This window comes from Parasteatoda tepidariorum, chromosome 10 (assembly GCF_982258835.1).
Source record: "Parasteatoda tepidariorum strain Cologne lab strain chromosome 10, Ptep-v5.0, whole genome shotgun sequence".
NCBI classification, from domain to species: Eukaryota; Metazoa; Arthropoda; class Arachnida; order Araneae; family Theridiidae; genus Parasteatoda; species Parasteatoda tepidariorum.
In genome coordinates, this window is record NC_141764.1 from 50,358,542 (window position 1) to 50,385,878 (window position 27,337).

Consider the following 27,337-nt stretch of genomic DNA (forward strand, 5'->3'; position numbering starts at 1 on the left):
TAATGCATTTTTGCATTATGCATCGTGCACCCTCCAATTTTAAAATTGCATACTTTTTATAGTTGAGCGAAATCTATCAGAAAATGAAGGAAAAATCCATACCTTTGAGTGAAAAATCCAAACAATTTATTGAGAAGCTGAAGAGGAAGTATGGAGGTCTTCTAAAGTTTTTAGACATATTTGGTGGAAGTAAAAGATCTATTAAGGATTGTGACCTCTTTTTTACAGAAGAGTATGCTATTGCAATCCTTTGTTCTAGAAATATTGAAATTGAATATCTGACTTCTTTGCAAGCTGAATAATTATTCATTTAGTGAAAAGGAAATAGAATGAAGATATAACATACATTACAATGTTATGAAAGTCATATATTGCAATAATGAAACGCCGATACGATTCACGAAAAAGATGGATTAACAGTAATCTTTTTTTTCCTCGTAACTTATTAAACATATCAAAAATGTTTGCCCTTTTTTAAAATTTATTTAACTGAGACAAATATTTTATAATCTAGTCAGGTATCGAATTTCCGCATAACAAAAATGTGATTTATTGTTTTTTTTTCCAGTTTGTATTAATACTACTATAAGAGTAAAATAGAGACTCTTATGATTCGATTTAGTGTATTCTTAAATGGCTAACTTTGTCTTTCTGAGAAACTGCAAACTTTTAATTTAAAATTTTAGTTTTTTCTTTTGAGATTTAACTTTTTGTCATTTTCAGGAAAATTTACATTGTAAAAAATTCCGGATTAAAGTTCCATATTATAGTTTCAGAAGAGCGATAATATGGAACTTGCACCTTATTAAAGTTACAGAGAGTTTGAACGATATTGTGGCTCAATACGTAAAAATTTTTTTAAACTGTGCAGAATTGTAATCAAGAATTTTTTAGATTTTAAAAAATTGCCTTTTGAAATTATGACTTAGAATCGAAACAATTATATCAGAAATTTGGCCTTTAAACATTAATTAAAAGTTTTGAAAAAAAAAAAACTGGAAAACTATATCTACGGTAGCCATCTACACATTTTATAGATATTGATTTGTTAGGCATGTATTAAAGACATAGATTTGCATAGGTGCTCCAGTTGGTGGTTACCGGAAATTGAAAATCCAACCCTCCTTAAAAAATATGAAATTAACTAAATTTTCAGTTATTCATCAAAAAAGTGTTTCCTTGAGCAAGGTATACCTTAAATATGTAAATTGTTCTTTTTTTCATAATTAAATTTTTTTTATTTATTTTAGTGACGTCAAGGAAGATTTGAAGAAGAAGCTTAAAGAGAGATTTGATGAAATCTTGGAGAAAGTGAAGGAAGCTCTTGAAAATGGCAAAGGACTTCGTGAAGATACCCTCAAAAAAGTAGGTTACAAAAACTCATTATTAAAACACATGGGATTTTTAAACTATTTTTAATTAATTTAAATAATTTAATAGATTTTTTTTAACTCATTTAAATAATTATTACAGTTGAAGGAAATCCGAGAAAAGCTAAAGGACTTGAAGGTTGACCTCGGCGACAAAGCCAAAGAGCTCATTGAAAAGCTGAAGGAGAAAGCTAAGGACTACTGGCAAAAGATCTTGGACAGACTTGGATTGAAAGACTCAGTTTCTTACGCAGAGTAACTATCTTTCGCATGTTCTCGAAAATAATTTCTTTTTCAAATTAAGTCGAAATAATTAAGGCGCTTTTTCAGTACTTTTTGATTAGAGTTTTGATTAAACCTTTGCGGCTGTGTTTTGTTGATACTCAATAAGAATTAGAAACTGAGAACTGCAATCGCAAATGGTTATTAGTTATGAATTGATAAAACTTGAGTTTTGTCAAATTGGACTACAGGAATTAAAAAAAATTAAATAATTTCAATAATATCTTTGTATATTTTAATCAAAGCAGCATTCAGGTTTTGTAGAAATAATAGTAAAACCGAAATAAAATCTGACAAAATTATGTTTCTAGATTTTAACAAAATTATGTTTTAACGGTCTAAGTTAATTTATCTATTTCAGGGACCCCAAAACTGAACTCGGAAAGAAATTGAGAGAACACTTCGATGAAATTTTGGAAAAAGTAAAGGAAGCAATTGATAATGGAAAGGTCGTCAAGGAAGACATGATCGAAAAGGTACAGAGATTGGAATGTTTAGATGATTTTTAAATTCTCTCTTTCCGACAGTAATTATTTTCCAAATTAAAATAATTAAAATTTTTTTTTGTGTGTTATTACATATTCTTCGAAAGATTGTTTTCAAATTTTATCATGCTTATCTTGATTTATGAAATTTAATTTAGTTGAAAGAAATCAAGCAAAAGTTGAAGGACTTGCACGTTGACCTCAGCAAACACGCCAAGGAACTTCTTGAGAAGCTGAAGGACAAAGTGAAAGACTACTGGCAGAAGATCTTGGACAAACTAAAGGACAAAGCCTCATATGCTGAGTAAGCGATTGCACATAATTTAATCTAACTTATTAATAATAAAATACACGAATGATTATTTATTGGACATATTATAAAGTTGAGTGAAAAATAATGCTAGAGAATAAATAAACTGACACAAAGATAAAAGATTTGTTAAGACCCAAGATTAGCATTATTATAAATTAAAATGCTGCGAAATAACTTCGATTGGGTATTTTCAAGATTGATTTTATGTTTTTTTTTCTAAAGAAAAAGGTAAAGCCGAGAAGAAAATTGAATATGCCTTCAACTCGAAGTTGAAGGTACTTAAGGCCATTATCAGTGCCCATTCCAAAATTTTCGGTACTGTTCCCTACACTTGATCCATGTAACTTTCTATTTTGGTTAAATCATATTATCATATTTTATCATAAAGGATAACACCTTCAATGGAAGATGGATCATGAGTTAATATCCCCTTGCCGTCGGGCTCACCGTGAGATTTTCGGTGTTTTCCTCTCCATGTAACGCAAATGCGTAATAGTTCAATGAAATAAATATCCTCAACATGAGCTACTTTGTTCTAATGCAATATCCAGAAGTTCACTTGTCTTAGTAGTTGGTTTTAAAATTGCAGGGCTATGGAGTTGAACATTGATAATCGTAAACTCAGAATTGAATCGTTTTTTCACTGACTGTAATAAAATAAAAATAAGAGATAGCAAGTTATAAATAGCAAATTAGCAGATGAAAAGATAACACTTTGAGATGGAATATTATACAAAAACAAATTTAATCTGAATAATAGTTAAATTTATCTTCACGTCTTTGTCTATTGGAGTTCTAAACATTGACTATTCAAGCAATTGCAGTCAATACTAATTAAAGTATATCTTTCGTTTTAAAAAAATTAACTTAGCAATTTTTTTTCTGTTTCAGTGAGGATGAAAGCAGTGACTTGCGAAAAAGATTCGAAGAACTCTTGGAAAAACTTAGGGATGCCTGGGAAAACCGAAAAAGCATCGGTGCTGACATCCTCTCCAAAGTAAGTTAAAATGAAATCTAAAATATTTCGACAATTAATTATTTTTCATTAATTTGACCTTTGGTTATATATTTTACTGAATAACTAGCTAAACTAATTAAAATAATCTCATTTTGACATAGTTGAAGGATCTCTACCAACAAATGAAGGACAAATCTGTTCCTTTGGGAGATAAGGCTAGAGAAATCATTGAGCAATTGAAGGAGAAAGCAGGAGGTTTCTGGAAAAGAATTTTGGACAAATTCGGAGGAAGCAAACGATCAGTTGAGGATATTGATGACTTTCACCTCCTCTTCGCTGATGAGTAAGCCATTAAAACTATGTGTTTTTAAACAGTTGTAATTAAATTGATTACATAATTTAAAACAATAATTTTTAAAAAAAATTTGAGTTAAAATGGCAATAAAAAATCACATTTTCAAAATAACATGAATTTAGATGCAGTACTACGTCTTTAACTTTCAAACAATCGAGTATTATTTTCATTTATCTTACATTATTAATTTAATTTTTCTTTGAAATAGTGACGTCAAAGAAGACTTGAAGAAGAAACTCAAGGAAAGATTTGACGAAATCTTAGAGAAAGTGAAGGAAGCTCTCGAAAATGGCAAAGGACTTCGTGAAGACACCCTCAAAAAAGTATGTAAATTAGCTGCAATACAGTTATTGAAACATGCATTATTTTTACAAACAAACTCTTATAAAAGAAGTTTCCTTACACTTTAAAATTATTTTAATAGTTGAAGGAAATCAGAGAGAAACTAAAGGACTTGAAGGTTGACCTTGGCGATAAAGCCAAAGAGCTCATTGAAAAGCTGAAGGAGAAAGCTAAGGACTACTGGCAAAAGATCTTGGACAGACTTGGATTGAAAGACTCAGTTTCTTATGCTGAGTAAGTTTATATTATATTTCGTTCAAAACAATTCTTGTTTAATCTTTTCACAAAATGTAAAAAAAAAAAAAAAAATTAAATTAAGCAATACAACTAAAAGCAAGTTTCTGAAGGAGTCTTACGTCGAGTTAGTATTTTCTTTCTGATCTAAATAGGAATTTATATTTCAAATTTTAACGCAGATATAATTAAAGGTTTCTTTTCTGTACTTGTTTGATAAATTAAATAGCTACAAAATAACTGATACGAATTAATTGAAAACTCTGATTTTACTTTTCTCGTCGGGAACTAACGCAGGAAAGCAACAATCGAGGTCTCATGCACTGAGATAGTTAATCAGAAATCTGGAGCAAATGATGCTGATTTATTAATAATACAACTATGATTCAACTATTAACTGTATTTATTACAACTATGAAGGTGAAAAATTATCAGCAAGATTTTTTGAGACTGTATTAATAATAATTAGATTCAATCAATGTGAAAATTATTTCAAACTCATTAAAATTTATATCTCTACTTTTGCAAGCTTCCATCTTTGATTCCTAGCAGAATTTATATTTTGTAGTAACACTCCTAAAGTGGAAATAATTTATTTAAGTTTAAATTACAGTATCAGTTTAAGTTTAAATTACAGTACAGTACAGCTCTCTAATTTAATTAATTTCCTTCAGGGACCCCAAAACTGAACTCGGCAAGAAATTGAGAGAACACTTCGATGAAATTTTAGAAAAAGTGAAGGAAGCACTTGAGAATGGAAAAGTTGTTAAGGAAGATATGATTGAAAAGGTACTAAGCTATCATCATTCATATTGAGTTTTACTTATTTCATTATTTTCACATATTTTTTCATGTCATAATAATTCTTAAATACTCGTTTCAAATTTGATTATGCTTATATTATTTATGAAATTTAATTTAGTTGAAAGAAATCAGGCAAAAGTTGAAGGACTTGCACGTTGACCTCAGCAAGCATGCTAAGGAACTTCTCGAGAAACTGAAGGACAAAGTTAAAGATTACTGGCAAAAGATCTTGGACAAACTAAAGGACAAAGCCGAATACGCTGAGTAAGTAATCACATATAATTTATGGGATCGTATTTATTCTTACTTACATAATTAGCAACTTAAATATAGACTGTCTTCTTACTTGACTATATTAAAATTTAGTCAAAAATAATGTTATATAAATACGTTAATAGAAGCCGAGCTAAAACAATTATTTGCTTTATAGATCTAAGATAATAAGTTTACAAATTAAAATGGAATATAATGGTTAAAATTGGAAATTTTAAAATTTTTGAATTATTTTTATTTCTGTTGATGTTAGTAAAGATTTGAAAATAAAGTTTGAGTATAGATTTAGTTCAAGAACGGAGATATTTAAAGTCTTTATCAATGCTAGTATAAAACCTTTTGGTTCATGTTGCCATATTTGATCCAAGTAATTTTCTATTTCCTTTAAATAAAATTAAGAAAATATTCTAAGAGTTATAAAAAGATAAATTATAACCAAAACTAAAATGAAAATAAAAATTAAAGACGACTGACTTTTATCAGTATAGAATCAGACCGTAGTATTTTAATCGTTGACCATTAAAAACGAATTAGGAATTAAAAGTGTAATTTTTGTTCTAAAAACATTAACTCAAACCGATATATCCTTGTTTCAGTGATGATGAACGCAACGCAAATGCGTTCCATGTAACGCAAATGCGTAATAGTTCAATGAAATAAATATCCTCAACATGAGCTACTTTGTTCTAATGCAATATCCAGAAGTTCACTTGTCTTAGTAGTTGGTTTTAAAATTGCAGGGCTATGGAGTTGAACATTGATAATCGTAAACTCAGAATTGAATCGTTTTTTCACTGACTGTAATAAAATAAAAATAAGAGATAGCAAGTTATAAATAGCAAATTAGCAGATGAAAAGATAACACTTTGAGATGGAATATTATACAAAAACAAATTTAATCTGAATAATAGTTAAATTTATCTTCACGTCTTTGTCTATTGGAGTTCTAAACATTGACTATTCAAGCAATTGCAGTCAATACTAATTAAAGTATATCTTTCGTTTTAAAAAAATTAACTTAGCAATTTTTTTTCTGTTTCAGTGAGGATGAAAGCAGTGACTTGCGAAAAAGATTCGAAGAACTCTTGGAAAAACTTAGGGATGCCTGGGAAAACCGAAAAAGCATCGGTGCTGATATCCTCTCCAAAGTAAGTTAAAATGAAATCTGAAATATTTCGACAATTAATTATTTTTCATTAATTTGACCTTTGGTTATATATTTTACTGAATAACTAGCTAAACTAATTAAAATAATCTCATTTTGACATAGTTGAAGGATCTCTACCAACAAATGAAGGACAAATCTGTTCCTTTGGGAGATAAGGCCAGAGAAATCATTGAGCAATTGAAGGAGAAAGCAGGAGGTTTCTGGAAAAGAATTTTGGACAAATTCGGGGGAAGCAAACGATCAGTTGAGGATATTGATGACTTTCACCTCCTCTTCGCCGATGAGTACGTGATTAAGATTATATATTGTAACAGAAATTTAAATTAAATTAATTAATTAATTTGCATTCAAAATTTGAATTAAAGCTTGAAGAATAATGATGATAAATTTCGATTTTGAAATATACATAATGCATTTAAATACCATATTACTGTTTCAATTTTATTTTCAAACAATCGATTAAAATTTTTAAAGTCAATTCATTTTTTTAAAAATAGTGATGTCAAAGAAGACTTGAAGCAGAAGCTCAAAGAAAGATTCGACGAAATCTTAGAAAAAGTGAAGGAAGCTCTTGAAAATGGCAAAGGACTTCGTGAAGATACCCTCAAAAAAGTAAGACATAACAACTTTTTAATTGCTTGTCATAGCAACACAGTTTTTAAAAACTGAACCATTTTCAGTTATTTTTTATCATTATTTTGCGCAATTTAAATAATTTTTGATTCATTTAAATTATTCTAACAGTTGAAGGAAATCAGAGAGAAACTAAAGGACTTGAAGGTTGACCTTGGCGATAAAGCCAAAGAGCTCATTGAAAAGCTGAAGGAGAAAGCCAAGGACTACTGGCAAAAGATCTTGGACAGACTCGGATTGAAAGACTCAGTTTCTTACGCTGAGTAAGTTTATATTATATTTGTTCAAAACAATCCTTGTTTAATCTTTTTATAAAACGTAAAAAAATAAATTAAGCAATATAACTGAAAACAAGTTTTATGAAATAAAAAATGGTGTTAGGAATTTTTCATTGAAATAAGAGTTATGACCGAAACTAGTTAACTATGGATGCTTTTAAATTTAATGATATTTTTTTCAGAGATTTTGTGTGGGAAATTCAAGAATAAATGAGCTTTAATTCATTACAGTAAAATTAAATTTCTGGAACATAATTGAAGAAGTCAGTTGTTGTTTTATTTACAATTTACCAGAGTCAAAATGTCAAACTGTGGATCAATTATAGAATTGAATCTTTTTGGAATTCAAATTCAATTTCTACACCCCCTTTGAAATTTGTTGTCACACTTAAAAGGTTTTGTATAAATTGGATTATCGAGTATGCTTTTACATTTCGAAGAACATAAAACAATACAAGTAGATTTCAGTTTCGAGCTATATTTTTTTATTTCGAACAATTATGAATTTCAAGCAGTTCTTAAAATGTTCCGTGCTAGCAAAATGCTTGCAAACCAGTGGACCAATTTATATGAACTTTCCTCTGACCGTGGTAAAAACACATAATTCTTGTGTGAACTGCGCTTGATTAATAATTTTTAGATTGATTTATTTTTCAATAAATTTGTTTAGATATCAATCCAAAGCGAGGCAAGAAATTGAAGTTTGAAATTGAAGCTCCCCTTCCAAATGCAAAAGAAAACGATAAAAAATTTTATGAAACGTTAAAAGAATACTTTTTACATTCGTCAGCTATTAAATAAAATGAAAGTGTAGATTTAACATAAGGGAATTTCGGGGATTCCTTAACATAAGGGAATTTCGGAATAGTGAAATGTAAAATGACATCGAAAGATTGAAATGTGACGGAAAATGACATCGAATGATGGGAATGGAATAGAAAATGACATCGAAAGATGAAAATATGACGGAAAATGACATCCAATGGTGGAAATGTGATGGAAAATGACATCGAAACGCATTTATAAATACGTATTTTAATTTTAATTGTTTTAAAATAACATATATTATATAATTTAGAAAACTTCTTATCCGAGTAAGTCGAGCAGTTTAATAAAATTTTTATTCTCCCAATGACCGTTTCGTTTGTTTTTTAGGGATCCTAAAACGGAACTTGGCAAGAAATTGAGGGAACATTTTGATGAAATCTTGGAAAAATTGAAAGATGCTCTTGAAAACGGAAAAGTCGTCAAAGAAGACACCTTAGAAAAGGTAGAACAATCAGAAATTATCATTATTGAAAATAGTTTTATCATTATCTTAAAAAAAATGCTTAGATATTTGTGCAGTGTTGTTTTACAAAGTTTAAACAATTTAAATCGTTTAACAGTTGAAAGAACTTCGCCAAAAATTGAAGGACATGGGCGTTGATCTCAGCAAGCACGCCAAAGAACTTCTTGATAAACTGAAGGATAAGGCAAAGGATTTCTGGCAGAAGATTTTGGACAAACTTGTCGGCAAAGAAGAGAGGTAAGATTAAAATTTCGTGAAGCCCTTTCCAAGATATTTTTTCTCCTTTGCAAGCTTGAATGTTGGCAGAATAAATTAAGATTATGCAGATATAGTTAATACTAACTTGCTTTAAGTTCGAAAAGGTATGGTAGTTTCAAGATGTCTCTTAATACTAAGCTGTTAAATTAAGAACGGTTTTGAATGAAATCAGTACATTTGATGAAAATGTTCAACTTATCTAACGAATGTTAATTATATTATAAAACTTTTAGTACAAGGCGAAGTAATTCTCTAACATTTTTTTTCGTTAAAGTTTGAATAATGTGGGAACTAATGATTATTTTGTTATTTCAGATCCGTTTCCGAAGCTGAATTCAACTTCTTCGACATAATGAAGAGATTGAAGAAGCTCGTGAGTTTATTTTAAAATGTGCTCTCATTTTGAGTTCGATTTAATAATTAGCGGTTTTAATTTTCTCAATTATTTTCATTTCAGATTAAGGAAAAGTTTGACGGTGATGATTTGAAGGAAAAAATTGAAAAGCTTTTCGGAAAGGGAAGTGAAGTAAGTTTATTATAATTTGCGAAGAGAGTTTTGTACGAGGGTCATTTTTGTTTTAACATCATAAAAAAGTGTGAGAAAAAAATACAAAATGATTAACCTAGTATTCCTCAACATTTGAAGTTTACAACACACCAAATCGTCTAACAGCCCACAAGCATGCAGCCCATTTCAGGGTTAAATGCTTGACTTTCACTTTTAAAAGTCATTATAGAAATATATCGCAATTTTGTCTCCGGTCAGATGACGTGGACAACTGGTATCACTTTCTCTAAACTTCCGCACCTCAAACAATGAGAGGACTTTAGGCCACGACAAATATAATTTGAACCTTGCTCCGTATACATAGCGGTCTTTTTGGCGGCTGCTAAGGTTGAACTCGCTGATCCAGCAGGCCAACCATTATTGTGAGAGACACCTTCATCGACTGCACCACCGGAGCTCGGGCCTTGTCTCTAGATCCATATATAAATATTTCCATTATCATTATTAATTCATGGACAAAAAATGTTAAATAATAACGCTTTAGTAATAATATTGATGTATTAGTTGGTGGTCAATATTTTTGAGCTTCAGCTGGCAGGTTCGAATCCCCAACCTTTCATCAGTGGTAAGCGTGACGTCTTTACCGACTGCAACACAAGAGTGTTTACAGTTATTTAGCACTTAACAGTTATTAGTTTTGAAATTTACTTTAAAGAAGATTATATTTCGGGTTACAGATAGTTACTTTAAAGAAGCCGATGAAACTTCCTAATCTATGAGGAATTAGTTTGAACATCCCAGATAAAGAAGAGGGATAAAAATTTATTATTTATTTATTTATAATGCATTTATTAATAGTAATAAATTGAAAATATGTTTCTAGTGTTGTTTGCTCATTACGCTTCTATTTATTAATACATGTATTTTTCTTATTGTCATAGTTCACCAAGCAAATTTTTGACATGATCAGAGACAAAAGTGAAAAGGGAAAGCAAAAGCTCTTGGACTGGATCGACAGAGTTTTGGGTGAGGATGAAGAAAAACAATCTTCCATCTCTGATGTTTACGAAAAGCTCAAGAACTGGTTCAAGGATCTGAACATTGAATTGAAGGAGAAGTTCACCAAATTTGGAGAATGGGTCAAGGAAAAATACGCCAAGGGTTTGGAAAAGGGAAAGGACAAGTTAGAGAACGTCAAGAAGATCGCAAAAGAGGTAAGCAAGTTCATCTTCTTGTAATTTTTTTGCAATACAATTCAATTGATGATAATTGATGGTAATACAATTCAATTGATAATAAAAATACAATTCAATCGCTGAGAAATTAAAATAAATTGAAAAAAAAGCTAAAAGAAAGAATGTAAGTGAGGCATTAGTAATTGAAGAGTAAGTACTTCAATTATCATGTGTCTGTTTTTTTAAGATCGTTTAGAACAGTTGTAACTGAGGAAATGTAATTTTTATGTAGCAGAGCCAATAACAAAAGTTTATATGGGCAAACATGTAATCATTTTTGCTTAGAATTTATTCAATGGCCAATCATCACGAACTTGTTATTTATTAAATTTCTGAAAACAGCATGAATGGTGTCATTTGTTGTTCATATATAAGGGCAACTTTGATCCATCAATTGCTTTGCAATTTACCTTGTGTTCTGAATTACATATAAATTACAAAAATATATAGGGATGTCAGCGAAGTCTCAAAATAACAACAAATGGTGTCATTTGTTGCTCATATATAAGGACAACTTTGATCCGTCAATTGCTTTGCAATTTACATTGTGTTCTGAATTAGATATAAATTACAAAAATATATAGGGATGTCAGCGAAGTCTTAAAATGCTGCTCATATATGAGGGCAACTTTGATCCGTCAATTGATTTGCAATTTACCTTGTGTTCTGAATTACATATAAATTACAAAAATATATAGGAATGTCAGCGAAGTCTCACAATAACAACAAATGGTGTCATTTGTTGCTCATATATGAGGGCAACTTTGATCCGTCAATTGCTTTGCAATTTACCTTGTGCTCTGAATTAGATATAAATTACAAAAATATATCATGTCAGCGAAGTCTTGAAATAACAACGTGGATTGCGATGTGATTGAGATATTAGTTTTCAAGCAAATAATAAATTATGAAATGTTTTACTATTTTATTATTTATATGAATAATATTATTTGATTTTTCGGTCGCTTTTGAAATAAACAATTTGTTTTATTTTTGCAAGCTAATTTTCTCAAATAGGTTTATGAATTTAAACAAAAAATTCGTAACAAATTCATTTCTCGTGTCAGTTTTTTAATGTCTAATATTTCCTTTCTTTGTTTTAAGTTCTTGGAAGACACCAAGCAAATCAGCAAAGATGTCGCCGATGAAGCCCTTGAATTCTTCCGTGAATACAAGAAGGATCTTGGTGATGTTTTTGAAGACATCAAAGCCAAAGTTAAGGATGTCATCAAGAAAGATTTGTAAATAATGAACTCATAATCATCGCTAATATGCCTACTATTTAATTTAGGGAGATAATTGCAATGTAATTTCTTTTTAGTGATTAATAAATAAGTATATGAAATTTATATGTGTCTGCTTTCTGGTTTTTTAAAATTTTTTCTTCCGAATTTGCAGTTAAATGGCATCACTTCAAAATAACCTTCTTACATTCAGAGCTCGGCAACTGTTTTAAGTTTCATTCTTCTATTGGCCATCGCAATGGCTTACAGGTGGCGCAGAGCAGAACTTTCTACTTATGGTAACACTTCGCATGCTTTCACCATTAGCGTGCACAGTGGGCCAGCATCCAAGGTTTCGTGGCCAAAATTAGTATTTCGATAAAATTTGTTTCAAAATTTGGGATTTTCTATGTGCAGGTAAATTGAATTCAAAGCTGAAATTTTGAAATACACTAAAAATACCAAAAAAAAAAAAAAAAAAAAAAAATGGCGACTAAAATATGGCGAGTAAAAAAAATAATATAGTACGTTTAAATAATTAAATATAGCAATGAAAATATGGCAATTTTCGTAAATTCATATCAAAAATGAAAAGCAAATTATATTTCCGAAATAATATTACAAAATAACGCGAAAACATGAAAAAAAGCATAATTTTTGTTTTTGGTATATTTAGTCCACCTTTGCAATATGGGCAGAAAGGGGCAGGTTTTTTCGAAAGAAGAAACATCATAGAAGACAACAAAAAAAAAGTTTAGCTAATTATCTCGTGGAAAGTTTTGGAGATAAGTTTCGAAAGTGATTCAAACATTGTAAAATGTCAAACGATAAGATATAAACTATAAGTTTGTCAAGAGTATTAACTAATCCAACAAATTGAAAAATTGTACTATAATTTCAAACTAATTACTCTGATAAAAATGTAACAGTAAGGTGAAATTCCTATATATATTTCTGAAATATAAATTTAAAAGTTACATTAAAAAAAATTTTTTTAACATATTTTTCACTACATTGTACTCCCGTCGGTCTAAAAAGTAAATTATAATGTTTGGAATGATTATGAGTACTTAATTTGGGCGATATTAAAACTGCCTACACATATTTTAGCTGAAAATTTAATTTTGACTTTTGGCCCAAGATCATGGTCTTCTGGCCCACTGTGGCGTGTGAAGAGTCATAGAAGAAGGAAGTGCGTTAGTTTCTGTCTTGATTTTTAAATAGACTAAAATCTTTCAAGTTAGGAAATTATATGGAACTGAAAAAGCATAGTTCTAAAAGAAAGCGTCATGGAAATTTAAAAAAAAATATTTTTGACAGTTAAATATGAAATATATTAAGAAAGGGGAAAATATCGTTGTACATTTCTACACAAATGAAAAGAGGAGGAGAGGGAAGGGGGCAGGTCCAAGGGCATGGAACCGGTAATCTTTCTTTCCAGATGGCGCATTCGAGCATTGCGATTACATATAATAGAATTCTAAATTGTACATGTAACTTATGTAGTTTTCAGACTACATTTACATAAATGATAAACCTTTCCTTATCCGAGTTTTTTTTGGTAGAGTCTAAGAACTTAAAGTATAAGAACTTTTTGCTTCAGGAATTTCTATGAGGGACAAAAACCATGTCGATAGCTAAAGCGTCACAGCTAAAGTCCACTCTTTTGCGATAGTTTGAACTGGCTTAAATGAAGGTGATTTAAACCAAATAAAAACTGATTTATGACATGACTAGGTACTAAAATATGCGGTTATAATGTATAGAGACAAGAGACCTGATCAAATCGGTATTAAATTCATGAAATTGTTTAAGTTATACTTTTTTTTTCTCTGCGGTTTTTCTTTGACGTTTTTTTCCCAGTGCTTCTTTCCGGGGCAATTTTTTCCAACCATTTTCTTCCGGGAATTTTGATTCCTCATAATCTATTTTGTGTACAGACATGGTAAACCTTTTTTCGATTTTGGAAGGTCATTGACAAGTCAGTACTTATTCAAACTTGCCGATGATCATCTTGACGACGACTAGATTTGATGTTGCTTCTACTAATAGTCAGTCAATTTTTTTTAAAAACTTTTTTTTATCACACTTCGTATTCTTAAGCGTCAGTTTTAGAAGTCCAAGGTGAACTCGGTAAATTGGACATTAACAGGATAACAAAAACTACATATTTTAGAGAATTACATGCTAATTTAGAAATCTAAGAAAATTAACTCAATGGTTTTAAATACATAATCTAAATTAAAGAATAACAATAAATTACAATGATCAAAACTCATAGAACACTGTATAAAAATGGAATGTATGTTCTTACTTTCTACTTATCTGACACACATACTACGTTTTGTATTGTTCTAACAGGATGAAAAGGACCTAATAGAAGATAATGATGAAAAATATTTAACACAAGAACCGCAGCATTTTTGGTATACCTAAAACCACGAAAGTGGGTCACATTGACCCAGATACGTAAATCATCGCTTTAAAAAAGGAAAAAAGAATTAACTCTATATTCGTAATTTGAATACATTGGCATATGTCATGCTATATAAGATACTATAACAAAATTTTAGATGGAAAATGTAACCATCTTTTAAATTATAATTAGTATTTGTGATTAATTTTGTAAAAATCTTATATGAAAGTAGTTACGATATTTAACTAAAGAAAAAAGAGCTTTTATTCACTTACCATACATCTTTTGTACAAGTTAAAATCAATTTTTACAATATCTTTCTGTACCAGTCGTGTATTTTCCACAAATTGATAATTTGCAATTTGAGCAGATATCCAGAGTTTTGTTCCATCACTTAGGAACTTGACTACGAACCCTTTTTGGAACTTCAGCATTATTTTACTTTTTGTGTGATTTCTATTTTTGCTTTCCAATTAATGATGTATGAATTACGCAGTTCCTCCCTTAATTACTTTAGAAAATCTCTGCTGGAAATGGATTTCCCTGTAGTTTGTTTGTGTAATATCCACGAATTAATCCCTGCCAGATCAAAGATATTGTAGAACACATGAACGGGTCATCTTCTTGATCTTGCATTTGCAGAATACTTTCTAGCCATTTGATCCGCTACGTCAACACCAAACTTTGGGGCATTGTACAAATATATCGTTTCTGGAAGCCTCTTTGAAGTATTATTTTGAATGTGCACAGTTACGTGTAGCGAGCTCAGAAGAATGAAATTTTTATTATTTTTTCCTTGATATACAGTCATTGTTGTATCATCGTTTCCAAGTATTAGTGTATCATGTAAAGGCATCCTTCTCTTCTCCACTCATTCCGGTACTTCTTTTCGATTTTTCTTTCTGTTCTGGTAAGGCTAGTTTTCTTAGCTTTTAGCATGCTGGAGAGAGGTAGGGATGTAAAAAAGTTATTCGTATTGACATTTCTACCTTTAATTTCGTATCATTCTATCAAACGTAACACAACGTATTCAGATAGAGGAACAATTTCAGGACGTTTCTCTCTTTACCTAAATATGGGAATCGATTTAGAATGTATTTGCCTTGGCCAAAGAAAGGCTATTGTTCGCCAAGGTATTTGCTAAGGACGTCAGCTGTAAGCCAAAACTTGATTTCCAAATTTATCTGGTTTGTTTGGAATATACTGGATAAAGTGACATCTGGCTTCAGTTGAAAAGGGCTGTTCATCTGCAGTTTTGTAAGGCTTATAGCAAATAATAGAATTGTCAATAAATTTTCTCCACTCTTCGGAAATAAGACCAATAGTACCAATAGTAACCGACCTACCCCCGAAGGAGTTTGCGGATAAGGGTTTCACCCGTTTGCGCGTGAACTAAACACTACAAAACTACAAAAAAGTAAAAGTACAAAATTAAAAAGATTGAAACACATAGGAAAAACCCCAAAATCGAAAAAAATAAAATAAAAATAAAGCAGTATAAAAATTAAAAGTGCTTAAAACATCAAAGTAGATAAAATCAACAGACAATAAAAGTGTCAAAAATGCAGGTAAAAACATATAAAAGTAAGGTCAGGTAAACCATCAAATGGTGAAATATGAAAAACCACATTAGAAACAAATAAGACTAAAATAAGATTAATAGAACAATTAAAATAGTCGACTAAAAGTTCAAGTGTCTCCCTTTCAAGGCTAAGTGCCTCTAAGATTAAAAATGTTCTAAGGTAAACCTAAGTTTCACTAAAATAATCTTCGGAAATAAGAGTGAACTTATCAGTTTGGAGGCGTTCAGATCTTGTCATTTTTTAAACAATCAAATCTCAAATATATCATAATTTCTTAGAATCGATCTCTTGCCATTGTATCACAAAAAAGGAGGACCCCAAGTAGCAGACCATAACCAAGCTCGAGATTGCTCGCGCCGTATATACACAGAGAGTACAAAATTGCAATAAATGTATAAATTTCTTCTAAAGTTGTTGAGCACTCCTCATTCCCTAATTGGCGTGAATTTCTTCCGTTGTGAAAATTTTGATATGGCGAATTATAGATTCATCTAAAAATAGTCTCCTTGAATACATAACTTTCGTTAGCATTTCTTTTGGCGTAAGAACTTGGGTCAGGTATTTCCTTAATCTATTGGTTTATTAGATTTTCTTGTTGCATTTTTGATACTTTTAAAATTTTAACACCAACTTGAACATTTTTGAGGAAATAAAAGTTTCTTAGTTTTTTAATACAAATTCAAGCATCACTCAATGGTTTTAAACTTTATTTTAATATAGACACTTTTCTGAACTATTTCCTAACAAGAGTTTAGAAGTAATAACATCTGAATGAAAAAAGTTTTTCCCATTAATTCAGAGAATTTATTGTTACTGAAATTATATAAATCAGGTATTCTCAAGCAAACAATCATATTTGAACTGTTGGAAGAAATACTATGAATGAAAGTTATAAATGGTTTCAAACTCAATTCATAACACGAGCCTGTCTAAAGGATGCTCAAAGTTTGACACCATGATAATTAGATGTCGTGTAATTTTTCGCCCTCATGTCTTCTTGGGTTTTGAGTTATTGTAATTTTTTTTTGAAGCTACATGCATTTTTAGTTCCTTCCCAAGTGAGACTGACATTTCACTATTATAATCAGTAAGTGGAATTTTAGTGTATGTGATAGCAAAAAGGCTTACTGACCCAGACAGGCTAACTGACCCAGTTGAAAATAAACTCAAAAAGGTGCCAAGTATATCTACATAAACATAATGAATACACATCACTAATAGACACACAACATAGCACCTCTGCAACATGAAGAGCATCTTAATACACACGGAATATCATTTCAATTTTCCCATTCCATGCAATATCTTTTTTTCATTATAATTGTCACAGAAGTAATTATATTTTAGCACCTCTATTTTACGGATCACACTCTCTTACCATAGTAAGAATTATCGAAAATAACAGACTTTAGAGGCTAACAAAAAAAGGAATAAATAAGTAATAAATAAGCACCACGACATCATGATAACCACGGAAGGCTAGATCAAAAGTTTAGACCGTGACATTTATAAGAACAGTTCTGGAATTAAGAGATAAAAACATTTTTAAACTTAATGTAAATTTTTTCTTCCTTATTGTTGGAAATTTCAACCAACTATATTTACTGTGTATACTCCCACCAAGAACACGGGTTTTATATGTAGTTCAAGTTTGAACGAGTGGTGTTTTGCGAGTAATTAAAAGGGAACTGAAACACTCTTAAAATCGATCAAACCACACATCTTTGTTGAAAGACTTGGATGAAGCTACAGAATTTGAAAGATGCCAAAGACCCATATTGATTCGGGGATGATTGTGACTTCTATCGAAATTATGTGCTGTGATACAGTTAGAAACAGGGCCTACAACTCGATCAAAAGGACGAGGGGACCAGTTTTTAATTTTAGGAACCATTGCTTCATGTGAGGTGAAAAGTTTGAATATTTGGCTGCTCAAGAAACGATGCCAGTTTCAAAAAAAAAAAAAATAATAATGTGATAACAAAAAGCAAAAGTTCTTACATATGGTACCGCAGAGTCCCATTTAACTACAGTTGGACCTCTATTTAACAAAGTCTCTGAATCAGGAAAAAAGGTCGTTATATTGAAAATTCATTAAATGTAAAATCACCTTTTGAAATACTTACACAGCGTAAAACAGGTTTTAAATTCATAAACACTAGAAATAATTAAAATTGCAATTTATAAACCTTTATCTTGTAAATTATTATCGATTATTTGTTTTATAAATCTTAATCATAAAAGAAATCTGCAAAGAAAGTAAGAATAGAACAAAACATTATCCAGTGTTACACTATCATGCTACATATATTTTCCACTGAATAAAAATACTAAATTTTTATGTATTAAAATTATTGCTGCATTTATTATAAATGTAATTTTAAAAATACATTTTTACATGCGTTTTCAATTTTAATTGCTACTGACAAAGTCCATTAATTTTGTCTGAGTTTTTCGTTTGAAAAAAGGCTTTTTCTTATAATAGGTCTCGCAATTTTGTAATGCACCAAAAATTCCTTCAGGCGTATTCTCCTCAAACTGCAATCCACGTCGAATTGCTTCAAATGATTTTAACATTTCATCATTTGAAGGTTTGCTAATGTCTTCATCACTTTTGTCTTCCTCACAATTTATGGCTGCATTGTTTTTATTTTTCACACAGTCCAAAATATCCAATTCAGTTAATGTTTCCGTGGTTTCAGCTTCAGAATCAATAGAAAGAGAATCCTTGACCATTGAAAATCACTGAAAATCATCAAAAATTTGAGCCTTTCCCCCTTTTCTAGAGGTGTTGCATTTCCTGTATTATATAAGCAAAAATTTAGGGAGTATTAATATATCCGATTATGAATGCCACTGTGAGGAGGATAAATATTTTGATTTTGCTGATAAACATCATAAACATATTATTACTGGTAATTTAAATATTATAGAAAACTTGGAACTTAGGAATTTAATGATAAAAGGCACAAAATTTAGACCCATTTACCATATATCAATCAATAGGATTCTAAAATACTTTCTTAATGATCTCAATAGTTTTTGTTTAGAGTTATCAAATAGATTCTCTTTGCTTTTAGGTATGCTAACAGAATGGAAATGGGGAGTTTATTATTACTTTAAAAACTTTATTTTCAATAATAAGGATAATTTAAATAAGAATAACAATTTAACAAATTTTTCTAATATTGTTCAATCAATTAAGCAACTTCAAAAAAATTTTGTAATTACTCCCATAGACAAAGCTAACAATAATTATGCTATATTCTGTAAAAAATTCTATGCTGAACTTTTAAATACGGAATTAAAAAATAGTAAACATTTTGAACTCAGTAATTTCAATAATAATATTGTCATTAAAAAAATTTTAGCTTTTTACAAGAGATTAAAAATTAAAATTAGCAATATACAATTTCGTTACCTAATTATCAGTCCTAAATTTCGTAAAATTCCAGTAAAATTTAGAACTATCACATGTGGGTCTAATACTTATTTAACTAAACCTGGCACCATTTTCTCTAACTACTTAAATAAGATTATTAACTATATTACTAAAGAATGTTTTTCTTGGATTATCACTAATAATCAACCGATTTTAGATTTCATTAAACATAATAAAATTAATTCTATTGCGACTTTTGATTTCCAGGATCTTTTCAATAGCATTCCCCTTTCTAAACTAAAAGATGTCCTTTTGAATTATTACTATGATTTTAAAAATATCCTTTGTTGCGATTTTGATTATTGGGAAATTCTGATTAATTTTTGTCTTTTTAGTAATTATCTTTACAATGGAAAGGATATTTTTCTTCAAATTAATGGAATACCACAAGGATCTAATTATTCATCTCTCTTAGCTAACTTATTTTTGCATTATTATGAAAAAAATTATACTCTTAGCATTAAATTTGTTTTTAGATATATTGATGACTTAATTATTTTTAATTTCTAAGATTTTACTATTTTATTGAGTAATTGATCTGATGTAATACCCTGAGGAATTGATCTTACTTCGTAATCATGATGATAATATTAATTTCAATTTTTTGGATTTGGGTATTATGAAGGTTGAAAATATCTGCTTTGTTGATTTATACGATAAAAGAAATGATTTTAATTTTAATATTAATAAACTAGTTACTTGGAATTCTAATGTTTCTAGGAGCATCTATTTAAATACCACTTTTAATGAAATGAACAGAATTAAAAGAATATGTAGTAATATTTATTTATCCAAAAAACAAATCGATAAACTCTTTCTAAATTTGATAAAAAACAATGGATACCCAACTAAAGTAATAAAATTTTATATAAAATCATTGAATTAATCGTATATTTTTGTGGATAATTTTACTAAAAATTTTTTTGTTAATTTTTATAATTTTCCCATGTGCAAATCCATTTCAGGTAAATCCATAGCCAAAATTATTTACTAAATAATTTCTTTGTTAATTTGTATAATTTTTCCGTGTGCAAATCCATTTCGGGCAAATCCGTGGTTAGAATTATTTACTAAAAATTCCTTTACTAAATAATTTCCTTTGTTAATCTATACAGTTTTTCCATGTGCAAATCCATTTCGGGCAAATCCGTGGGTGAAGTTGTTTGCTAAAAATTTCTTTATTAATTTATAAAATTTTTCCATGTGCAAATCCATTTCGGGCAAATCCGTGCTAAAATTATCTATTAAAATTTTTTTTCTTTGATAATTTAAATAATTTTTCCATGTGCTAATCCATATCATGCAAATCCGCGGCTAAAATTTTTTGCAATCTATTGCAAAACTACATTAAAATCTATTTGCAAAAACAGGCAATTTATGTTACTCTTTTCTATTTTATATGTTTTCTTAAATAAATATCTATCTTCTAAAACTATTTATGATCAATTTCTAAAATTATCCAGTATAATATTACCTTGCGCACATCCATTTCGGGCCCATCCTTGGTAACTAACAAATCAAAGCTCAAAATAACAAATCACTTCAGCAGTGCAATAAGAACGACACTTTAAAACCCTCTTGTTACACCCAATTTGCGCTTTTGTTTTCATATTTTGTAATCTGGCAATCTTTCTGCGAAAAAATTTTTAAATCACTCTTGAAAAATTTTCTGCCCTTGTAAATTGATCTGATTTTGCTACTCGCTTTATAGTCCCCTTTTAATGTTTTTTTCTTTTATTTTATTTTCTGTTTTTACATGTTACTTATTTTTACTTTTTGTGATCTATTTTATTTGTAGTTATTTTTATAAAAAAATTTTTGAGTGCTCCTCACACTATTGTATTAATATATTTTGCTTCGGCTTTATTGATACAATATCAGAAAGCACTCTGTTTTGCGGATATAATCGTGTGGGCTGAAGAAAAGATTATATCTTTTTTTTCCGTTTTTTTTCCTCCGGTTTTTTAAATAAAATTTCACCCTTCTTTTTTTTTTTTTTTAAAACTATTGTTTGTTATTTTTTTACTTATTATTCCCCCCCCCTTTTTTTCATTTGTATATTATTTTTCTTTGTTTTTTTCCCTTCATTTTGAACATTTATATATATATATATATATATATATATATATATATATATATATATATATATATATATATATATATATATATATATATATATATAATTTAATTATATATATATATATATATATATATATATATATAATTTAATTATATATATATATATATATATATATATATATATATATATATATATATATATATATATATATATATATATATATATATATATATATATATATATATATATATATATATAATTTAATTATATATATATATATAATTAGTAAATAAGGCTACTTTTTGATCTGCAATCGATTTTTGTGAGTCTTTGCTTTCAGATATCCATAATTTTACTATAGGATTAATGTTTGAAGAATTTCCTGGTCACCCTAAAACAGGCATTTTGTTTTTTGAACTATGGCAAGAAATCAAAGCTTGTTGAAAAATTTTACCTCTTGCATGAAAACATAAGTATTACGTTTTCTTTCCGTAGAACTAACTACGTTGTCTTTGCTACACTAAATTTCAACTATCATTATAGCTTATACAAGTAACAGGTTTGCACATCTCCACAGGGTTTTTATGATAAAAGGTGAAGTTTTAAAAAAAATGCAATTTTTTACGTTATTGTTATTTCAAAAAGAAAGCTTCTTAAACGAAACTTGTTAGATGAAAGATGTTGTTAGATGTTAGAATCCTTTTAAAAGATAATAGATACTGTTAAGTGTTTCACAAAAGTTTGTATTAGAAAGATAAAATTTGATTAATTACGAGTGCTCTTATTAATATTAATAATGTAAATTATTAACGCATGTAAAGTTAAGCTTTACACTGTGAGTTTCATTTGTATACATTCAGGAAGTGACTGTTTGTACAAAACTGTAATATAATTTTGAATCAAAAATTAGAAGCAGTGCGAGTTGTAGGCAAAAATATGGAAGAAAGCAAATTCGACTTCTGTGAAGTAAGTTTCCTGTAATATTTTAGTTTGATAATAGTTTTTTACAGCTCTTTATGCACCGATAAGAAATACACAGTAAAGTTTTCTTGAATAAAAATTTATACTTATTTAAATGCATCTGTTTTCAAATTTGGTTTTCGAAATATATTTTAAGCGATTGTTTAAAATTAAATAAATAAAAGAAAATAAATAAATAGAAATAAATTATAAAAGTAAATAAATAAAAACAGGTAAATAACCATAAATTAATAAAAATAAATAAATGAAACTGAACTAATAAAAATAAATTAATGAAAGTAAATATAAAATTCTTTTACTCGACTAGGTGCCTTTTTAACTGTTAAATATTTCCTAAGAAAAATTATATGGTTTTTGCTATGCAGGTGGACTCCCAAGTCTAAAATTGTTTAAAAAGAAATTTATTTTAACGGTTTGAGAGAGACGAAGCCTTTTTATGAAGAAAATATTTTTTCTTGTTCATCAAAAGATCATTGAAAATATTCGAGATATTGCTAGAATATTTTACAGGTGTTTTTTCTTATCAAGAGGATATAACAAAATTTAGAAATAAAATAATAAATTGCACAGGTGATGATATGAAAAAAAAGAAGTACGCATAAAGATAAAGATATTTTTCAGTATAAATACAGAAACTTATCAAATAATGATACAATTGGGGAAATTACTGGCCGTCTTTGTAAGTATTTATCAAAATTGAATAAATTTTTTACAATTGAATATGCAATGCATATTTTATTTTTAAGGTTTTGTTCGTGATATTTTTTCGTACTTTCGTAATTTTATTATTTAAAATACTAATTAACAACTCAATGTAGATGGTTTTTTAAGATTTATTATTTTTTAAAATTTTTTTAAAGCTTATCTAAAAAATCAGTTTAAACTTTGTTGTATGGTTAAACTGACTACTTTTGTTTCAATTATTCTCTTTGTGCTCAAAACATTACTTTCTTCTTTAATAAACAATTAATCTTTCTTTGTTTGACAAATTGCACATCGACATGAATCTGAAATTTTATCTTACAATAAAATATAAGACAATTTTGTTTGAACGACTTAATTTAGTATTTTTAACACACGTTTTCCTACATGCTTACATTATGAATCAATGTCGGAAATGACTTAGAATTTAGTTGCAAAAGTTCATTAAAGCCAATTATTTTTTATGAATAATACACGAATTATTCATTCAATTATGCCTCTTTCATTATGATTTATAATTTATTATTAACAATTTATCATATTCAAATTTTGAATGATTTTCTAATAACTTCTTTTTAATAGTTTTGTGTGTAAAAAAGTTTTTAAAAAATTTAGATTCATAAGATTTATTTTTAGTTTTAACTAAGTGTTGACTAGCATGATGTAGATATTTATTAATTTAAAAATTATAATTCTGCATAACATTTTATATTAATTTAGAAAATTATGTAGAAAATATTAAAAGTAATATAAATTTGGATTAAAGTAATTAAAAAATATAAGATGGGCATTTGAAGATATAGGTTTTTTAAATATTAATTTTCTTATGAATTAATATAAAGTTTTTAATAATGTAAATTTGTTAATTTTTATTTCCATTTTTCAAAAAAAAAATATATGTTACACAAATTTTAGATCAATTTTAGTGAAAGTGAATTTTAATGAAGCTTAAACCAATTTCAATAAAAAAGTTTTAATAAAATTATAAAACTTTTTTTCAAAGGCCATGAAGTTTCTCGCAGTTCTCTTTCTCGCAGGCTTTGGCCTAGCGGCAGCATCGAATGTTTTGTCCGAGTCTTTTGGAGTCGAAGGTAAGTTGAATAGTCAACATTATGATATTATTAAAATATAAGTTAAAATAAATTATTATTATTTAAACTTCTTGGTCGTATAATGAAGTTAGTTATAATTATGTGTCTTACAAATTTGTATTGCAATGACATACATCATAGATTAAAATCAATTACAAAGCTCTTTTTTTCTCCAAAAATATTAGTTTCAAATTTTTTTGCTGATCTCAGTTACTGCTGTTACAGTTTCTTTCAAAGATTAATTATTTGCATTTAAAATAAGAAAGTTTTATAATATAAAAAATTTCGGATGAAATTACGGTAAAAACCACCGGCACTCTGCATACCGGTAGCGACTCTTACCATTTGTACCGTAACCCTGAGTGCCGGTAACTTCTTACCGGTTTTTTTGTGTACTTTTAACCAAACCTTTTACCGGAACATGTTACAGAATAAAAAAATTTGATAAACCATAATATTTTCAGTTCACTGTAAAAAAAAATTTAGAAACTAATTTTGATTCGACATAAATGTTTCCAAAAATCTCAGAGAACTTGATTTAACATCATGTATCCAGTCAATTGAGAAACATTTATTTTATTTTCAAAAGTCGAGAACTGAATTGCATTGATTCAGTTTCAGAGTGTAGCGTAGCTACCACTACAACTATTAAATTGCAATTCAATAGTAAATATGACACGTTAACTCGAATCTGTTGGGGGTGGGGGAGTAATGTAGCGTAACTACCATTACAACTATTCAATTCCCATTCCTTAATATATAAGATATGTTAACTTCGATTTTATCAGGAGGTACCTATTGATAGATGACCGTTGACATTTTCGGTAGACTTGCCCCACATGGGTGAGTCGCAGATGTGATCTGAACTCATCTACCACGACCAACTGAAGCCACTTTGACTGAAAAGCCACTTTGATTTAAACACACCTAGTTTGAAGGGTGGCTCACTGTGAACAGTTGACTTCCTATTTGTGGCTGCGACATTATCCTACTCGCCCTGTTGCTACTCAGTCTCGATCACTCGACTAGTTCACACTCGACAGTTAATTGCAGCACAAGAGCGACCACGCTTACAACCATGATCCTAATAGAGCTCTCAAGATCAGCTCTCAAAGTTCGGTGATCCTAATGCAACTCTCGTGTCCTCCCGCAAAGCAGAAATGAATCTACTGGTGATATTCATTCATGGAATTCTATTGCAAATAAAATTCTGGTGGGGGTATTGTAGAGTATATACGACTACAACTATTAAATTCCTATTCAATATTATATAAGGCATGTTAACTCGAGTCTATCTTGAGATATTCTTAGATGGATGCCAGTTGACATTGTGGGTAGCCTAGGTTTGCTAAATATTCAGAAACGTTTTTTGAAAATTACATGAACCGTAGCTGCCCCATACATACAGAAACCGTTCGGGATCTTTTTTACTGTGTAACAATTATCACAACATCACTGAATCATTCTAGTTGTAAATATATTACTGCAAAAATATGGTATAATATTTTATGGTAAAAAAGAATTGTACAGTAAAATGGATTTTACAAATGATGTATCCAAAGTGCCGGTACCATAATTTGATCTTGAATTTCTTACAATGTATTCTAAATCATGCAAGAAATTTTTCAATATATCTGAGGGATTGCTTACAAATTCAACAAGGATATTTCTTTATTTTACGATTACTAAAATACGACAGTTCGTGCCATAAAATTTATTTTATCAAGACAATGTTTACTAGCAAATGGCAAGCAAACATTTTATTGAAAAAGTGTTTATTATTAAAGGTGATGAGGAAACAGAAGTCATCTTTCTAATTTATATTAGAAGTTTATTGCACCTAAAAGTTGGGTTGAAAATTTGCAACCTGTTATTATAAAATATCAAATAAAAATCAATACTTGTTTAATTACATTGCACTATGCACATTGATTGAAGTATTGATAAAAGCTTGATGTAAATATGCTACTGCATAAGCCTGAATTTTGATAAACCATAAGTTACACCAGTAAAACTTGGGATTTATCAAAGTGGCTTTTTAAAAATCAGAAGCATACTTCAATTTGATTCCATTTGACATTTTCCAGCCTTTGTGGTAAAAGCTAGGAGTTACAAACGCCTTCTGCATTAACAGAAGGCGTTTGTAGGAATATTTTTCAACTATTGATATAATTATTTTTAAAAACTAATGAAATTTATGCCATTGAGTTCAACAAACAGCCAAAAGTCTTAAGTTTAATTTTGAAATTTTTCTTTGCTTAACATTTCTTTGAAATAAAACCGAGAACACATTGATACAGTTTTCAAAAAGATACACTTGTAGTGATACAAGTTTTGCTACATGTTATGGTAAAAAGACGAAAGAAAAAAAAATTGCATTTTTTCAAATTTCGATTTTTGCGAAATGTACTACTACTAACAAATTATGAACAGTTCGCAAGAAAAAAATAGCAACATCCAGGAATTTTTTTAATTTAATGATTAGTATTTCCCTTAGTAAGATTCAATCTTAATGGTTCGAGAGCCTTATTTTAAATATATTAATTAATTAATGCAGACTACGATATTCTAAGTTACGGAATTAGGCATAAATTATATTTTCTCAGAATAAACATAATTTATTTCGATGGATTTTGAATTCCTCATCCTCGAAATATGGAGGGTAGCCACAATCTCGAAAATATGGTCCCAATAATATAGCAAAGATAGTGGTTGAAAGTTTGAACTTTCTTATGCCAATTTTATTTTTTGTGTGTATTACGTCATATTTCGGGCTTATCAAAAAGTTGTTGCAGGCAATTATAAAATTCGATTATACAAAAATAATTCCATTCAATTTTTTTTAATAATCATTTATGAATTTCAATTTTTTTATTTAATTGATGTGGTGAAATTCTAAATTGCAAGACCTATACATTTTTATGTCATTTTAAAGAATGCAATTTTATTTGGCAAAATACAATATTTGTACAAAATCAGTCGAATAAGTCTTGAAAAATCGAATTTTAAATATGTGACCTTTAAAAAATTTG

General features: G+C 28.9%; 2 protein-coding genes across 5 annotated transcripts in view; both read left to right on the forward strand.

The window, feature by feature from the left end:
- LOC107455703 (uncharacterized) overlaps nt 1–12,136 on the forward strand; it is a 64,908-nt gene extending 52,772 nt beyond the window's left edge. Inside the window, exons 15-35 of the mRNA XM_087153213.1 lie at nt 63–232; nt 1,251–1,365; nt 1,474–1,625; nt 2,014–2,128; nt 2,296–2,441; nt 3,342–3,447; nt 3,570–3,751; nt 3,972–4,086; nt 4,188–4,339; nt 5,014–5,128; nt 5,262–5,407; nt 6,459–6,564; nt 6,687–6,868; nt 7,082–7,196; nt 7,329–7,480; nt 8,651–8,765; nt 8,884–9,023; nt 9,360–9,417; nt 9,502–9,570; nt 10,494–10,766; nt 11,892–12,136. Coding sequence (XP_087009339.1) covers nt 63–232; nt 1,251–1,365; nt 1,474–1,625; nt 2,014–2,128; nt 2,296–2,441; nt 3,342–3,447; nt 3,570–3,751; nt 3,972–4,086; nt 4,188–4,339; nt 5,014–5,128; nt 5,262–5,407; nt 6,459–6,564; nt 6,687–6,868; nt 7,082–7,196; nt 7,329–7,480; nt 8,651–8,765; nt 8,884–9,023; nt 9,360–9,417; nt 9,502–9,570; nt 10,494–10,766; nt 11,892–12,032 — 2,865 coding nt within the window. The 3' untranslated portion in view covers nt 12,033–12,136. The remainder of the gene's footprint in view (nt 1–62; nt 233–1,250; nt 1,366–1,473; nt 1,626–2,013; nt 2,129–2,295; nt 2,442–3,341; nt 3,448–3,569; nt 3,752–3,971; nt 4,087–4,187; nt 4,340–5,013; nt 5,129–5,261; nt 5,408–6,458; nt 6,565–6,686; nt 6,869–7,081; nt 7,197–7,328; nt 7,481–8,650; nt 8,766–8,883; nt 9,024–9,359; nt 9,418–9,501; nt 9,571–10,493; nt 10,767–11,891) is intronic.
- A 10,963-nt stretch (nt 12,137–23,099) lies between these two features.
- Nucleotides 23,100–27,337, forward strand: part of LOC147802770 (uncharacterized) — a 43,462-nt gene continuing 39,224 nt past the window's right edge. For all 4 annotated transcript variants that reach the window (XM_087153214.1, XM_087153215.1, XM_087153216.1 and 1 more), the window contains exons 1-2: nt 23,100–23,191; nt 24,218–24,305. In XM_087153214.1, coding sequence (XP_087009340.1) covers nt 23,159–23,191; nt 24,218–24,305 — 121 coding nt within the window. In that variant the 5' untranslated portion in view covers nt 23,100–23,158. The remainder of the gene's footprint in view (nt 23,192–24,217; nt 24,306–27,337) is intronic.